This window comes from Cervus elaphus, chromosome 20 (genome assembly GCF_910594005.1).
Source record: "Cervus elaphus chromosome 20, mCerEla1.1, whole genome shotgun sequence".
NCBI classification, from domain to species: Eukaryota; Metazoa; Chordata; class Mammalia; order Artiodactyla; family Cervidae; genus Cervus; species Cervus elaphus.
In genome coordinates, this window is record NC_057834.1 from 114,132,593 (window position 1) to 114,147,164 (window position 14,572).

Here is a 14,572-nt window from a genome sequence, read left to right on the forward strand (position 1 = left end):
ATAGGTTAAAAGGAGAGGAAGAATTAATAAATTCCCCTTAATAAGTGAACAAATGATTCTATGTACGGGTATTTTATACATAAAGATATTGAGTCTCAGCAAGGTTTGTCTCACCCAAGGACCCAGCCAGGAATGGTAGAAACTAGGATTTGGCTGTATATTTTCCCCCTGTTTATTTAACTTATATGCAGAGTACATCATGAGAAACCCTGCGCTGGATACAGCACAAGCTGGAATCAAGATTGCTGGGAGAAATATCAATAACCTCAGATATGCAGATGACACCACACTTATGGCAGAAAGTGAAGAAGAACTAAAAAGCCTCTTGTTGAGAGTGAAAGAGGAGAGTCAAAAAGTTGGCTTAAAGCTCAACATTCAGAAAACTAAGATCATGGCATCCAGTCTCATCACTTCATGGCAAATATTTGGGGAAACAGTGGCAGACTTTATTTTCTTGGGCTCTGAAATCACTGCAGATAGTGATTGCAGCCATGAAATTAAAAGATGCTTGTTCTTTTGGAAGGAAAGTTATGACCAACCTAGACAGCATATTAAAAAGCAGAGACATTACTTTGCCAGCAAAGGTCCGTCTAGTCAAGGCTATGGTTTTTCCAGTAGTCATGTATGGATGTGAGTCAAGTTGGACTGTAAAGAAAGCTGAGTGCCAAAGAATTGATGCTTTTGAACTGTGGTGTTGGAGAAGACTCTTGAGAGTCCCTTAGACTGCCAGGAGATCCAACCAGTCCATCCTAAAGGAGATCAGTCCTGAATATTCATTGAAAGGACTGATGCTGAAGCTGAAACTCCAATACTTTGGCCACCTGATGCGAAGAACTGACTCATTGGAAAAGACCCTGATGCTGGGAAAGATCGAAGGCAGGAGGAGAAGGGGATGACAGAAGATGAGATGGTTGGATGGCATCACTGACTCAATGGACATGAGTTTGAGTAAACTCCGGGAGTTGGTGATGGACAGGGAGCCTGGCGTGCTGCAGTCCATGGGGTTGCAAAGAGTTGGACACAACTGAGCAACTGAACTGACTGACTGACTGAGAATTTGTCTTGGGCCTTCCAGTCCCCAAAGTTCAAGGAAACAAACCCTGCCTTTGTCTGTGTCCTTCTTTGGTTCTGACATGAGTCCAGCACTCTATTTGTTTTCAAGCATTTTTCATATTCACAGTTATTTTTCAGCCTGAGATTAGCCACTTCTGCAATTTACTTCAAGACTGCTGTGGAGTGATTGGCTTTCTCCCAGAATCAAAGTCTCTGATCCTAGACCCTCCCCATCCCTGCTGGAGTGTTACCACAGCCTAAAAAGCAGAGAATAGAGGGAGAGGGCAAGGACTTTGGTACCACATCAGCCTGAATTTCTTTTTTTTAAGTTGGTCATTAATAAGGACAGTGAGTTTAGTTTTAAAAAAAAATTTTAAGTCTTTATTGAATTTGCTACAATATATCTCCTGGTTTTTTTTTGTTTTTTTTTGTTTTTTCTTTTGGCTACGAGACATGTGTGCCCTTAGCTTCCCAACCAGGGATCAAACCTACATCCCCTATATTGAAAGGCAAACTCAACCGCTGGACCGCCAGAGAAGTCCAAGCCTGGATTTCAATTGCTACTTGGCAACTGACTTGCAGGGAGACTTTAGACTTCTCACATAGTCTCATCTGTAAAAATGGAAATAATAATACCTATCTTAAGATATTAGATATAGGTATGTGAGCACTCAGTAAAGGTTCTCCTTTTCCTTCCACTATCCTGAGAGCAAGGTTGGTGTCTCATGTTAGGTCCACACACAAGAAAACTGCAGCCTTTGTCAACAGAAGATTCTTGGTGATGTTTGTCAACCCCATGAGTAGAACTGCTTTTCTCTTGACCTTAGCCAACTCTGTTCCTCTTTCTGAGTCTCACTTTCCTATCTTTTAAATGGGGATATGTGTGCATGCATGCTAAGTTGCTTCAGTTGTGTCCAACTCTTTGTGACCCTATGGACCATAGCCCACAGGCTCCTCTCTCTATGGATTCTCCTGGCAAGAATACTAGAGTGAGTTGCCATGTTCTCCTCCAGGAGATCTTCCCAACCCAGAGATTGAACTGGCATCTCTTATATCTCCTGCATTAGCAGGCAGGTTCTTTATCTCTAATGCTACCTCGGATCCCCTTAAATGGGAACAGCAGTACCCAAATAACTGTAAGAACTATGATTTACTGAATGTTTACTAGGTATCAGGTACTCCAGTGCTTTATGGGTGTATTTTCATTTAGTCATCATAATAGGCCTATGAGGCCAGGGCTATTAATATCCCCAAGGTCTCAGAAGAGGACACTGAGGCCCAGAGAAGTAAAGTCCACGAGTCAGTCAGCTGCTAAGTGGCAGAGCTGGGATATAAATTCTGTTTTGCAGTACTCAAGACCATGATTTCTCAACCAGATGACATTTTAAGCCAGGTAATTCTTTGCTGCAGGGGACAGTCCTGTGTACTATAGGATGTTTAGTAGCATCCTTGGTTCTACTCACCAGATGCCAGCAGTACCCATCACCCAGTTTGACAACCAAAACTGTCTGCAAACATTGTCAAAAGTCCCCTGGTGAGCAAAATCACCCTTAGTTAAGAATCATTGCCCTAGACACTAGATCCCAGACAGTGTTTTTTCTCTACAATAAGAGCAAGCCAGGGAAGCTTCTTTCCCTTCAAGTTTCCAGTAAAGAAAATCAGCTGCAGATAGCTACTACACTAATGCTAATACTATTTCATATTTTACAGCCCACTTCCACTTACAAAGTGCTTTTTCACACACAAGTTTGTCTGAATATTCCAGGGGAGACAGCACACACACAGAAGTGTCTAACACTGCGTCCAGCACTTATTAGGTAAAATCTTGGTTTTCTTTTATTGGCTAGATGAAACAATGCAGGTTCAGGGAGATTAAGTGACTGTCCCAATGTTACACAGCTAGTAAGGGGATATTGTCATTTGTTATATTGACTAGCCAGTTAACTGTGTTCTCAATTCTTGGACTTTAATCCTGAGTCTGCTTTCATTGGGAGTTACAAGGCAGATCAGAAGGCTATATAGTTCAACTTCCTATTGTGTGGTATTCAACCCTGGATTAGCATTACCAGATAAAATGCAAGATGGCTAGTTAAATTTGAATATCATATGAAAAATTAGTAATTTTAAAAATATAAGTATGTCCCATGCAACTGTTACTAATACCAGGGATGACAGTGGCCCTGGGACCCCCTCTGGAGAATGAACAGCAGGGTGCAATTGGTCATGTGCTCAGAGGGAGCACTCGTATTCTAAGATATTAGAGGAAAGGCCTTCTGACCAGGCTTTCCCATCTAACTGAGATTGGTCACCTCTCTCATGGGAGGATTTGAGATTTTAGGGGGAACCCAGCTGAGGCAGGGGTTGAGACAGTCTCTAGGACATCCAGAAATAGATGTAGATGATGATAATGAAGTCTAATCAGTCAATATATTCCTTTTGAACACCTACTACGGGCCCAGCTGCAGAGGTAGGGGTGCCTCAGATGGTAAAGAATCTGCCTGTAATGCAGGAGACCTGGATTCTATCCCTGGGTTGGGAAGATCCCCTGTGGAAGGGAATGGCCACCCATTCCAGTATTATACATGGTCACAGTTTCTTGTACTTCTTCCTGGTGCTTATCATAATTATAATTGTATAATAATTGGTGTAATTATTTGTTTAATGTTTGGATTTTCTTTTATTCTCTTAGCACCATGACAGCTGGGACATGGGTGTTTTGTTCACTGATGTACCCCTAAAACCTAATGCAGAACTTGACACATAGGCAATGCCCAAGAAGTATTTGTTGATGGACAAATGTCCCTTCCAACCATAATTTTACAGAAATTCCCCTGACACATGCTTTCCTCCCTCCACACTCTAGTCCAGCTCGGAGAGATAAAAAGCAGTCAGGATGGGTCCACTCTTTCTCTGAAACCTGGACCAGTTGATAGTGAATGAGAATCATCTGAAGGTGAAAAGAGAGTTCAGCAAAAGACAGAGGGCCTTACTGTATCCACAGTCAGAAATGAATCCTTCTCCAACTAAACTGTGAAGTGCTAAGATATAACCTAATACATACAGTATTTGGCTTACAAGTAAACTGTTAGAAGATAATGAAGGCATTAGTAGAAAATCAAATATTAACTATTTAAGCGTTAGTTGATAACCAAGGAATTAATTTAAAACTAAGCTGTTAGCAGATATTGCTTAACCAATGACTGAGGTAACAGTTGATAACTTAAAGTGAGATTTTTCCTAGGGGAACCCTTGCCCATTAGAGGATGCTTGGGAACAGCAGAAAACTGACAAAACCTAGAATGAAGGTCTAATCGGGACTGCAAAATCCTCAGCTGGACTCTAAACTTCTGCAGGAAACTGTTGGCTTGTCTGTGGTTTTCCAGGTAGGGTCCAGGCAGAGACGGCATGGAGCCAGTGCTCAAAATGCTTCCCATACAATTAAGTTTAACCTGCTAAGGGCCAAGCACTCTGCTGAGGAGAGAAGGGAAGGCAGTTGCATAAAGAATGAGACTGTGGTAAATGAGTGAGTGAGTGATGTGTGAAAGGAAGGGCTTAAGGGGTTTATGAAGGCTGTGGAGAAGGGGGAGCAGGTGTGTCAGGGAGAGGTGATGAGCTTAGTTCTGGAGACGCTGAATTGAGGTGTCTCTGGTCGTGCCCAACAGGCAAGTGGATATGAGTCCAGCGTAGATACAAAGTAGAGATTTAGGTATCATCAGGGTGTGGATGGTGGACAAGATCTTGAGAAAAAATGAGATGGCTGTGGCAGAACATATGAAGTAGAAAAGGGACCGGCCTAGAAGCCCGAGGAAGACCAACAGGAAGGAGTGGGCAGCGGAGGAAGAGTCACTAACAAACACCCAGAAGGAAGGAGCACCGGGAGAGACGGGGGAAACCAAGAGAAGGCAGGGGCGGGAAAGCTGAGGGAAGAGAACGTGTCAGGGAGAGGGGCAGTACAGTCAGCAATGTCAGATGCGGCTGACAGGTCACGCAGGGTGAGGTCAGGGAGACGTCCACTGAGAATGTGGTTCTGAGATGTTCATCACAAAAATTTCTGTGATAGCTGGGTTTCCCTGTGTATGTGTGTGTGTGTGCCCATGTATATACAGAAATGATCACGTGCCAAGCCAGGGCATGCAGAACCATGTGCAAGGACAGGCTGGAGGCCACCACAGGGTGGTTTGTGGTCAGCCCACAGAAAGCCTTCATTTACTCTAGCAGCTTTGGGGAAGGAATATTAAAGTAGGCTTTGAGGACTGTGAGCACAGTTCAACCCTTTCACTGTCCAGTGGGAAAACGGAAGACAGCAGAGAGGGAACCATTTGCTCAGTCTGTGAGTCAAGGACACAACCAGAACTTGAATCTGAGTCTCCTGCTTCTAGAAGAGTGACTGGGAGAAGTGGACATGAAATCCTCACTGGCCAATAAATTATAGATCAGTGACTTTGCTCATCACCTCAGTTTTTAGATAACTCTTTTTTAGATTTATATAAAAGTGAAATACATATTTTACATACAAAATGTAAACATTACAAAAATACCTAACAAAGAAAGCAAATGACTCCTGTTATTCCACCCCATGCCCTCACAGACAACAACAATTAAGTTTTGTCTACATCCCTCTCTCCCTCTCTCTCTCACTTAACATTGAAATTTTTAATAAAAATATTATTCTTGTGTATGCTGGATGTTGTTTTGTGTGTGTGCACATGTTCATTATAACTGGCCTTTTTTCACTTTTGGACAACTTTCAGCACAGACATTAATTCATTTGAACAACTGTACTACTGTATCATTTGGTTTGTGTCATAATCTGCTACCAAACCATACTGATGGACACGAGGTTGCATAAAATTTTCACTATAATGAACAATGTACATATATATTATTGTAAACACATATTTGCACAGTTTGGGAGTCTTTTAAAAGGAGAAATAATGGAGCAAAGCATGTAGACATTTTGTTTTAAAACATACTGACAAGTCATCCTCTAAAAACCTGTACCAGTTTGTTATCCCACGAGAAGCTTATGTGAATGCCCATTTCCCTGCATCCTTACCAACAACAGGTATTATCATTTAACAAAATCTTTCCAACTTAAATGAGGCTGAAAATCTTTTCATATCTTCATTATCCATCTCTATTTTTCAGTGAATTACCTATTCATATCCTTTGCCTGTAATTGAAGTGTATTTTGGTCAGTAAATTCTTATTGGGCAATAATGATTGGTTTGATTAAAATAAGTCTGAGAAGACTTTGTACCAAATTGCTAAAAGTTTACCTCCAGGGACCAAGAGTACAGAAAATGAGGGAGATATTTTCATTTTTTATTTTGTATCATCTTGTATTATTTTACAGTGAATTGTATTACTTTTGTAATTTAACAAAATACATAGGAAAACAGTAACAGCTACAAATGTTTGGCCTGGATTCTCATGGCTATAAATTCATGTTGAGTTCAAGTTTTTATTAATCACAATTTATTTTTTGGTACATAAGCAGAAACCATTTATTGAATGCCTCCTGGTTAGCTGGCACTGCCCTTGGCACTTTCATAGGCTTTTCATCCTCATCCTCACAACAGCCCTGTGAGGTAGGAATTGGCTCTGCTTTATAGGTAGGAGATTATTGTTTGAAATGCTTCTATTTGCCTATTTTCATGGGTTAGAGGTTCTTATTGGCTGGTGAGTCATTGGTCAAGAACTCTCACTGGTCAGGAGTTCCTAGAGGTTGCTCTAAGATTCAAATAATCAAGCTACTAGAATTTTTCCCCAATAGGAGTGATGGGGTAGGGGGGACAGGAGTGGAGGAGAGTCAGTGGTCTCTCCCTTTGTAGCACCATTTGAGTTTGCTTTGGTCACTCATGCATGGTTGGGGGAGGGGATGGGGGAGAGGAGGGAAAGTGGTTATAAGTCTTCTCGCTTCTTCAGGATGAGCTTCCTCACAAGCGCTGTAACCTGGGGCCTGATTTCCTCCACCGACACGGTTGGGTCCCAAGCTCCTACCACCTTTCCATCTGGGGCCACTAGGTACTTCCAGAAGTTCCAGGTAGGCTCCTTTCCAGAAGTCTCTAGAGAAAAGGAAGGAGAGCAAAGTGTGCTTCTCTGTGTCCCGTCTCCTGGAACTCCATTAGCAGTATCCATCCCTCCCCTGAAGCCCTGGTTCTATTAGTTAGAATGAACTGCAGAACTTTTAAAGATCCCGATGTCCAGTCCATACCCACAGACCACTTAAGGAAGAATCTCTGGGGGTAAGACTCAGGCATCAATATTTTCTAAAAGTTTTCCAGGAAATTCCAATGTGGTGCCTAGGTTGAGAACCATTGCTTTAGAATTCTGTGAAGTGCCTGATAAGACAATATCTGATCTTCCTTTATTAATGATCTCAGAGACTTCCCTGGCAGTCTAGTGGTTAAGATTCTGCTTTCACTACAGAGGACACGGGTTCAATCCCTGGTTGGGGAACTTAGATTCTGCATGCTGCATGGTGTGGCCGCAAAAAAACAAAAAGTATTAATGACCTCAAACTACTGCATAGTCTATAACCTATTCTCTGATTTAATTCTTTTTTAAGGAGTATTTACTTAATTTATTATAACACTGTTTCATGTTTTGGTTTTTTGGCCACGAGGCATATGGATTTTTAGCTTCTCCCCACCAGGGATCGAACAAGCGCTCCCTGCATTGGAAAGGGAAGTCTTAACCACTGGACCACCAGGGAAGTCCCTGATTTAATCTTAATGGTTCCCATATGTTAGTCCTTGGACTGGCTGCATCTGAATCATGGTGGTGGTGGTGGAGCGGGTGCTTATAATTAAACAGATTCTTGGGTCCTGCTTCAGTAGGTCTCAGGCTAATGTATTTTAAAGAGCTCCCCAGGTGCTTCTAAAACATGGCCAGGTTTGATCTATAACTATGGGAACTGGGAAGGAACTAATAAAAACACACAGGGGGAAAAGAATATTAGGACTGACCCACAGAGCAAAATTCAAATTGCCTGAGTAAGGGACCTTTGGTTTGCAACACTGCTGTTTGTCATGTACGCTTCAGGTGAATGGGCTAGGGGGGAGGGCAGTGAGGGATATGAAAGCACAAAAGGGATATGGAGTGGGAGGTGGGAGGAGGCAAAAATGGAGCCCCCAAAGGAAGGGAAAGGCCTGAGAAAGGAAACAGGACTTAATGACAAGCTTGGCTAATGACCCCATTTTTGTGGTTCTCAGGCTTCTGGGAAGAGATCTGTTTCTCAAATACTAAGATCTTTTCCTTTTTTTTTTTTTTTTTTTTGGTATTTTGGGGCTTTTTTTGCCGTGCCCGACAGCTTGAGAGATCTCAGTTCCCTGACAAGGCATTGAACCCAAGCCCTGGAAGGCAGTGAAAGTGTTGAGTCCTAACCACTGGACTGCCAGGGAATTCCCAAGAGCTGGTATTTTAGCTTAGAAGGTTTCCCTCCTGTGGTCTACAGACTGACTGCCTCTGACTCAGGACAGGAGATACCTGCCAGCCTTCTCCAGGAATGTGGTGTCCCCTGTTTGAAGCTAAAATCTGAGAGTCCAGTTTCCTTCTAGGAGCCCCTGTGGATGGTAACAGGAGCGCAGAGAAGCCTGCAGAGTGACTCTGGGGGAAACTGCAAGGCAGTAAGGGTGGAGATATTCTTAGGCAGGAATATTCTTCAGTTCATCCTCAAAGATTTGTGCTAGAATAGACCGTCAACCCAGCTGGGGGCATCTAGAAGGGGCCCCAGGTCACCCAGCCAGCCGGTAGCTTCTGCTGCCCAGCCAGCTGAGGGGTGGTGAAGGAAAGGCAGGACTCACCAGTCAGGAACTTGAAGGCAGGGTGGGCACCAGTGCCGGTGACTGCAATCTTGCTAAACATGGGGAAAGAGACACTGTATGTGCGGCGGGCAAAATTCTCGATCTCCTTGTTGCTGTCGGGCTCCTGCTGGCCAAACTGGTTGCAGGGGAAGGCAAGCACATTGAAGTGATGGGGCCCCAGGTCCCGCTGTAGCTGCTGCAGGGCCCGATAGTGCTGGTCTGTGAAGCCGCACTCGCTAGCCACATTTACCACCAGGGACACCTGGGCAGCAAAAACAAAACCCAAACACATACACAACCCAGAGAAGAGGCACATGTCCTGACATACCCACATGTGTGACCCCTCAACAATGAAAGCTTTCTCTCATATATGCAAGAACACAATGTATACACATGTAAACAGTGCTCTCACATATACACAAACACATATACACAGGCACAAATGAAATCAAACATGCAGGGGCTTACAGATACGTGTGCATACACATACATAAACACTCAGAATAAGCACACAATGGACATCAATGGGTCCGCCTATGGCCCAGGACACAAAGATACTTTAGCACACATCACACATGCCCACAAACACAGAACACCATTACAGAGAGACGCATACATACTGGTGAACTCCCATCAGGAGGTGATACAGGAGACAGAAAAGGCAGACCTGGGTTTAATTTCTGGCTCAGTCAACTAGCAGTCATCATTCTATATTGGAGTTGCCTATATACTTGTTGGTCTCCCTTCTAGAATGTGAACCTGCTGAGGGCAGGAGCTATGTTCACTTCACTGGGGCTGACACATGGAAAAGTCTTAGAACGTATGTGCTGAGTGAATGAGTAAGTGTGCACATACAAATGACCAACTATGTAATGGGTACATAGACAGACATGGTTTTCTTGATAAAAGGATCTCAAGAACCTCGGGGCAATCCTTTTTTGCCCTTCTCCCTCCAGCAAACAAATACCACTTCCTTCTCTCACTAGACTAACCATTAAATTTATAATTGCCTTATAATACATTTATTCATTGCCTTTAGGTAATAAATATAAAGCTGGCTGATGGAACTTGATTATATGACTGCAATTACAATTTTGGCACCAATGCTATATTTTTCAGCTTCTGGTTACATATTATTGCAGGATTTAAAATCTTACCCTGTATCTGGGCAGCCAAGTCCTATCAATCTGGCTACCTTTTAATAATACAAGTGGCAGGATTTTACCAGTTGGCTCTATAGAGAGCCAGGGGCAGCTCAGGGCACTGGACATGCTCAGGCTGGGCAGGGTTTCTCAACCTCAGCACTATTGACATTTGGGGGTAGAAAATCTGTGTTGTGAGGTGGCTTCCCTGTTCACTGTAGAATGTTTAGCCACATCCTTGGCCTCTACCCACTAGACGTCTAGTCTTACTAATCAAAAATGTCTCCTCTAGACATTCCTGAAAGTCCCCTGGGGAGATCACCACCAGCTGAGAACCACTGGGCTGGATGATGAGAACGATTGAGCTGTAACTCCCTCATGCATTTCTTGGGGCCCCAGCCTGTGGCTGGTTTGTCGTCGTATGCCATATTATGAGACCCGTTTAGCTCCCTTCACTAGTCGGAGGTCTTCCTCTTTCTTCTCTGCTGGATCCCTGGGCGCTGACAGCATTAAAGGTTGTTTATTTCTAACCTACATCTTGTGTGTCTGCCCATATTTTTGGAAAGAGGGAAATCCTACTTCTATTTCCATGCCTGAATCCAAAAAGCTTATCTTTAAAGTGACCAAAACACAGATGTGTGTACGTGCTCAGTCACGTCCAGCTCTTTGTGGCCCCACAAACTATAGCCCACCAGTCTCCTCTGTCCATGGGATTTTCCCAGGCAAGAATACTGGAGTGAGTTGCCATTTCCTCTTCCAGGGGATCTTTCCAACTCAGGGATTGAACCTGTCTCCAGCACTGGCAGGCAGGTTCTTGACTACTGAACCACCTGGGAATTTCAAAAATATAGATACACCCAAATACACACAGTTAATTTATATATATACATATATAAGTACAGATGCAAACTCACATGTATATGCAAAATAAATTAACCATTCACACTGGGGGCATATCCCTGGTGGCTCAGATGGTAAAGAATCTGCCTGCAATGTGGGAAACCTGGGTGTGATCCCTGGATTGGGAAGATACCCAGGAGGAGGGCATGGCAACCCACTCCAGTATATTCTTGCCTGGAAAATCCCCCTGGACAGAAGAGCCTGGCAGGCTACAGTTCATGGGGTTGCAAAGAGTCAGACATGACTGAGCGACTAAGCAGCACACAAACACTATACTCAGGCCTACATGTACATAACCTCACAGCACAGGCAAAGGAATTCCTGAGTGTCACGCATTCATCTACACTCCACACTGGTCTGAAGGACTGTCTCCCAGTTTGTGCCTGAGGACACAAGTCATACAACTTTGCCCATGGCTATGTTTCCAGGGCACATATGGCCATGTCTCCCTGTGGCAGGCACGTAGTATTTGTAAGGGAGCCAGTGTTTTTTTTTTTCTTTTAATTAAAAAACAAAAAAACCTATAATAAAATACACATAATGAGCCAGTAGCTGTTTGCAGGTGAATGAATGACCATACTGCCAAAGGGGCAGACGAAGCTTGGGTTAATTCATAGTATCATTTACAGCTTCCTGGCCTGACTGTTCCTGGTTTCCCTCTAAAGCTGGAGATTAAGACATGGGCCCTGGAACTGGACTGCCTGGCCTAAAATTCTAACTCTACTTCTTAGCAGCTGGGTGACTTTGTGGATTTTTTGTTTTTGTTTTTAAATTTCTTTCTGATTGAATTCTAGGCCTCTCACTCCAGTGCTTTTTAGGATTTACCAATGACCTAGAGGACGAAAACATTCAGAATTCTGGGACCACTTTCTGGATAATTTTTTTCCAGGATTTCTGTTCCTCATATCCTGGATGCCTTATTACTTCTAAAAACAGTCTTTGTCTGTTTTTGCCTTACTACCTATTACTACTAGAAATTATATTGTTCGTGTCTCTGTTCTGTGTTTCCTGTATGTCTCCTCTCGACCTCATATAAGCTCTATTAAAATTGAAACTTAGCCACTTCGTTCACTGTTGCATCCCCTGTACCCTCAGGGCTGGCATGGTACTTAGTATACAGCAGGTGCTCAATAATAAATGAGTTAACGAGTAGTAGAGCTGGTCAAGTGTTAAACCTGGGGCTCTCTGAAGAGCTGCACTAGACGGAAGGGAAGGCCGGAATGGGAAAGGGTCCTGCTCTGACTGGCTGTTGCCCTGAGTTCTAGATGAGATTTCTGCTGGGGCCCAAGAAACACAAGCACAGAGCACTCTACCAGGGGTTTCCACACTGCATGTCATTTGAACCTCACAATACCTTGGGGAGGGGGGCAACCTGGACAAGGGCTACTGTCCCCAGGACTCCCAGCATAATTGAGAATTTCAAGGGGTAGAGAGTACTTTCTTCATTGAAGATGGCCTTGCTCCTGGAAGATTGCTAACAGCCATTTTCTTGTGTGGTTCATCCAAACCTGGAGGCTGAGCCTACCTGTCCATTAGAGACCAACTCCATACCCTTTCCACACACAGACCCAGGTCTACCTTGAGAAGTGAACTTGGAGGGCTCTTCGTTTCACACAGTGAAACATTTAGGTCTCTGAATAAAGTGTTTAAGGCCCCTTTTGATCACTCCCTACTCTCTTCAGCCTCATCTTTCAGTGTCATGCTTTATACTCCTTCAAGCACAACTGCTTGAGGACCTCACTACCCGTCATCACCCTTCTTGCTGTTTATTTCTGAGCCTTGCTTCCCTGGTGGCTTAGATGGTAAAGAATCCACCTGCAAAGCAGGAGACCTGGGTTCAATCCCTGGGTTGGGACGATCCCCTGGAATAGGGAATGGCTATCCACTCCAGTATTCTGGCCTAGAGAACTCCATGGGCAAAGAAACTTAGCAGGCTACAGTCCATGGGGTGGCAAAGAGTCGGTTCCACTTGGTACTGACAGTTCTCTTTGCCTGAAATGCTCTTCTTGGTTTTGCTAAAACTCACTCTTATTTCAAAGACTCACCCAGGCACACTTCCTCTCTCAAGGCCTCTCTGAGCTGAGATGCCCCTTCTCTAAGGAGGTAGCAATTAGACTGGATGGCTCTTCCATCTCAACCTGAGCTGCCATCTTAAAAGTTTGCCTAGAGGAGACCACAGATGGATGGGCAGTTCTCCGCCAGGCTTCCTGCTTTCTAGCGCTGTGTGACCCTCCATCTCTGGGCCTTAATGTACTCTAAAACTGGGCTCCTCAGCCTCTGGGCTCTATTGCCTGATGACCTGAGGTGGAGCTGATGTAATAATAAGAGAAATAAAGTTCACAATGAATGTAAGGCATTTGAATCATCCTGAAACTACCCACACCCTCTGAAAAAATGTCGTTAATGAAACCAGTCCCTGGTGCTAAAAAGGTTGGGGACCGCTGCTCGAAAAGATGATGTGTAAGGTACCGGTGCCTCTGAAATGATAACTTCCTCCGCACCGAGCTTTCATTTCCATAGTGTTCTCACTGCACTTAATATCGCTAACGGCCTCTGTTCCGGTCGCGGAAACTGGGGATGGGAGAGACAAAGGCTGCTACTGTTAATTTTTAAACCGGTGCGTGACTGGCTGCGCCCCGCTGCCCAAAAGCGCTGGGAGGGAAATCGGCGCGAGCAGCGAGAGTTTCGGGTTTCACCGCGCACGCCGGGCTGTGCCACGTAGTCATGGGACAGACCCGGCCGAGGATCTGGGGGCGCCACGCCCGGGGGGGATGCCTGGGTGGGGGCGGGGCGCCAGGGCTGGGTGACCGAACCCCCCGAGCCCCACGGAGCCCCATCCGGCAGGGTCCTGGGCGCCCGGCTCCCCGGCCAGGGTCCGGCGGGGCGGCGCCGAGGCCCGGCGGGCGGACACTCACCGAGCCTCGGTACTTCTCCAGCGACACCAACTTGCCCCGGATGTTGACGGCCTTGAAGTCGTAGAAGTCCTGCTCCCGCGGCGCGCAGGCCGCCGCAGCCAGGAGCAGCCACGCCGCCGCCCGTGCCGCCACCATGACTCGCTCCGGAGCAGGCGGCGTGGCGAGGGCAGAGGCAGGGCAGGGGGCACGGGCGCCGCGGGGGCGGGAGGCAGGAGGGGGCGGCCCCGGCGCCACGCGGCCCTCCAGGCAGGACGCGCCCCCTTCTTCCCAGCGGGCGGTGGAGCGCCGGCCTCTGGACCTCGGTCTCCCCATCTGTACTGCAGGAGTGCTGGGCTCCGCGCCCCTTCCCCGACCCCAGAGCCATGGTTTCAGGATTCTGACCACTGAGACCCGAATTCGTCTCAATGAGGTTTCCTCTTGTTCCAGGATGCAGGGAAACGGAGTGGAAAAACTGCATGTGGGAGCTCCCCTTCTGATTAGTGCCCTTTGGCTGGTCGCTTCCCCTTTCTGGGCCCCAGTTTCTCATCCGTTTCCTTCCTGACGCACCTAGACAGGACAGAATGATCGCAATAGAAAAATGGATGTGAAACGTTTTGAATGGTGCCTATGAACTTTGGGTGAATGAATGAACATTCCCTAAAAGTAATGGGACAAAGAAGACAAGACAGGGCGAATTTCAGGTTGGATTCCTGGGAAGCAGATTCTGAGATGGAGATTTGCAGTGCAGGATGTTTGTGGGGGAGTGCCCTTGGGA

General features: G+C 45.4%; 1 protein-coding gene across 1 annotated transcript; it reads right to left on the reverse strand.

Moving 5' to 3' along the window:
- Positions 1 to 6,357: 6,357 nt before the first annotated feature.
- GPX7 (glutathione peroxidase 7) lies at positions 6,358 to 14,029 on the reverse strand. Its single transcript, XM_043877662.1, has 3 exons — positions 13,819 to 14,029; positions 8,862 to 9,123; positions 6,358 to 7,121 (listed from the first exon to the last, which is right to left on the reverse strand). Exons 1-3 carry the CDS (start codon positions 13,951 to 13,953, stop codon positions 6,958 to 6,960), a joined length of 561 nt encoding a protein of 186 aa, XP_043733597.1. The 5' UTR covers positions 13,954 to 14,029; the 3' UTR covers positions 6,358 to 6,957.
- Positions 14,030 to 14,572: the final 543 nt, after the last annotated feature.